The sequence below is a fragment of the Penaeus japonicus genome, unplaced genomic scaffold (assembly GCF_977035675.1).
Source record: "Penaeus japonicus unplaced genomic scaffold, GWHDUDI00000001_assembly GWHDUDI00000021, whole genome shotgun sequence".
In the NCBI taxonomy this organism is placed as follows: Eukaryota; Metazoa; Arthropoda; class Malacostraca; order Decapoda; family Penaeidae; genus Penaeus; species Penaeus japonicus.
The window spans coordinates 20,821,335-20,823,834 of record NW_028234423.1 but is presented as its reverse complement, the minus strand read 5'-3'; the positions used below and the strand labels follow the sequence as shown (position 1 = coordinate 20,823,834).

Sequence of the window (2,500 nt, the reverse complement as noted above, 5' to 3'; positions counted from 1 at the left end):
TCTATTCAAATATTTATAAAAAGAAAAAAGATGAAAAAATTATATCTCGGTTTGAAAAAGAAATCTTACAAACTTGCCTTTTAGAAATTTCAAAAGCCTTTTGTCAGAGAAATATGTGTTGCTCATCACTTGGGATCTTGCAGCTTGTTCTTCGATGAGGGAAGAGAGAGTCTCCTGTACACCTTGCTAGCCGTATTGCGTCCAGGTGGAACGGCTCTTGTCGTAGCTCCAGCACGAAGTGGAACTTTCCAGATGTTTGCCTCCATGTGCAGACCACACTTCAGGGTTGTCGTGGTTGAGAAATATGACGGCATCGTGGATGATCATGTCCGAAAGGTATTGTCGGAGTGACCTTGGGTGGGGTTTCTGTATTGTGATTATTTTGTGTTGTTTTATTTACTTTTGTTTTATTCATGAGAGAGACAGAAGGAGAATGAAAGGAAAAAGAGAGAGCGAGAGAATTAGAGGAAGAGCATGGCAAAGAAAAAGACTAAAAAGGAAAGAATGCTTTATTAATCAGATTCACTCTTTCTTTGCAGTGTGCACAAGACCCTCACTACAACGATAACCTCCACTTTCCACTGTTGATGATACTGAAGAAACTTGGAAACAGTTGAATTGGAGTGTGATGGCATTTGCAAGATGTCACCTGACATAGTCCTGCAAGAGACATCTGCAGTAATATAAACTTGGTTGTGACCAGATTGTCTTTTTTTTCTTTTTTTTTTCTTTTTTTGTCTGTGCATGCATGTGTGTTTGCGTGTGTGTGTGTGTGAGTGTGAGTGTGTGTGTTATGAAGCATAGGTGGACTTTGGTCTTAACAGACAATCAGTGTATGTAACGTCTGAAGTATTCCATACTTTGTTTTCCTACTACAGTATTACAGATCTTTTTATAAGTCATAGTATGGCTGCCTTGCATACACAATCACAGGAATTCTATCCCATTCATAGGACTCGTGTGAATGGAAGAGCTCGATCGTAAAAGAATGTGGACTGATCAGATCTGACTAAGCTTCTGTGTACAAGAAAAATTTGTCCACGGCATGTTAGGTATCTAGGGTGGGATAGAATGAAGAAATATTATTGTATTTCTTGTGATTTTAAAAGAAGGCCATGGAGGCAAGCTTATAACTCGATATCGATAGTGATATTGCACCAGGCAGTTGCTGTTGTTGTGACTACCATTATGTTGGTGACCTGTGTCTGTTGGGCCAGGTACAAATGCCTGTCACCACACTTTAGCATGTGAAAGTGTGTCTTATTTAACTGTGGCCTATTGCTATGAAATGTGCTTTATGTATTATTAAGAAGTCCTTTGAAATATAAGGTCCTCAGAACTAGAAAAACAGTATTAGCAACATGGTCTGAAGCTCACTGCCTAGTGAGTTGAGTTGTACCATAAAAGACATGATTAAGGCTGTGAAATCCAATCATGTTTCTAAACTAGTCAGGATTTTAAACTTAGCTTGTATTCCATTATTTTTGAAAGAATATGTAACTTTTTTGTGGAGTGATATGATGTGACTTGTTTTCTGTTTTCTAATTGGTCTTTTTAGATAGAAAGTTTTGTGCACTCATGCCACAGCCTTTTTTTTATTGTATTATTATTTTCTTTATCTCCCACTTTCAGAGAGTCCAATATTGATATGACAATAACAAGTGTGTTGACAATACTGTGTAAGATAAACAGAATTGTAGTCCATTTAATTTTCTGACTCGCATATCAAAGCTTTACATTTCAGGCACTAGGAATCAGGTTGTTCTTTCTGTGCTGTAGTGATCTAGTCTGTGTCTAATCCTGGGCTACTCTACTCAAGTTTGTTTGGCCCAATGGTTCTTCACTTGCACTCATCCAAAGCTGTATTCTGCACTATTTTGATTTGATGTTCTGTTTGATCTACAGGTAAGCTGCCTTTTCAGGAGACAGCCAAGATTTGCGGAAGCAATCATTAAGATATTTACGCAGATTAAGTAGTTAGTCTCAATACTCAGTTTTACCATGTTCAGTAGGAACATTTCCGTACCATGAATACAGTCTTCTACCAGCATAAAAGAATGTAAAAATGCCCATACCATCAACCTGAGATGGTTTAGTTGTGAGTGGAAATAAGTGTTAGACGATTGGTAATTACCTGATCTTGAGTATGAAAAGAACAGGTAAACTGAATGTGCTCAATGGATTTTGCAGTTTTTACCATAGAAAATGGCTTTAGAAGTGAGTTGAATATATATTTTAAATTCTTATTACTGATTAGTCTAATGGCAGCACATGATTTTTTAGGAAATCTACTGATTTAGTGAATATGCAAAAGCATTATATTCAGTCATGCATAACAAAATTTATATGCTATGAGTACCATGCAGTATGCTGATTTAAGAAGTTCTTACTGCCATTTAGGTCCTTGAGTACATGTTACAAAATGGCCTTCCTGTGAGTGATAATTGCAATTATCATTAAAATCTCTAAGCCTTAATGAGAAACTGGATAAAGTATAAAT

At 36.7% G+C, this 2,500-nt stretch overlaps 1 protein-coding gene across 2 annotated transcripts in view; it reads left to right on the top strand.

The window, feature by feature from the left end:
• Nucleotides 1-2,500, top strand: part of LOC122256335 (calmodulin-lysine N-methyltransferase) — a 22,826-nt gene that overhangs the window by 19,078 nt on the left and 1,248 nt on the right. For both annotated transcript variants that reach the window (XM_086548804.1, XM_043020950.2), the window contains 2 exons: nt 144-336; nt 540-2,500. The exon at nt 540-2,500 is cut by the window's right edge and continues 1,248 nt beyond it. In XM_086548804.1, the coding sequence (XP_086404930.1) occupies nt 144-336; nt 540-617 (271 nt within the window). In that variant the 3' untranslated portion in view covers nt 618-2,500. The remainder of the gene's footprint in view (nt 1-143; nt 337-539) is intronic.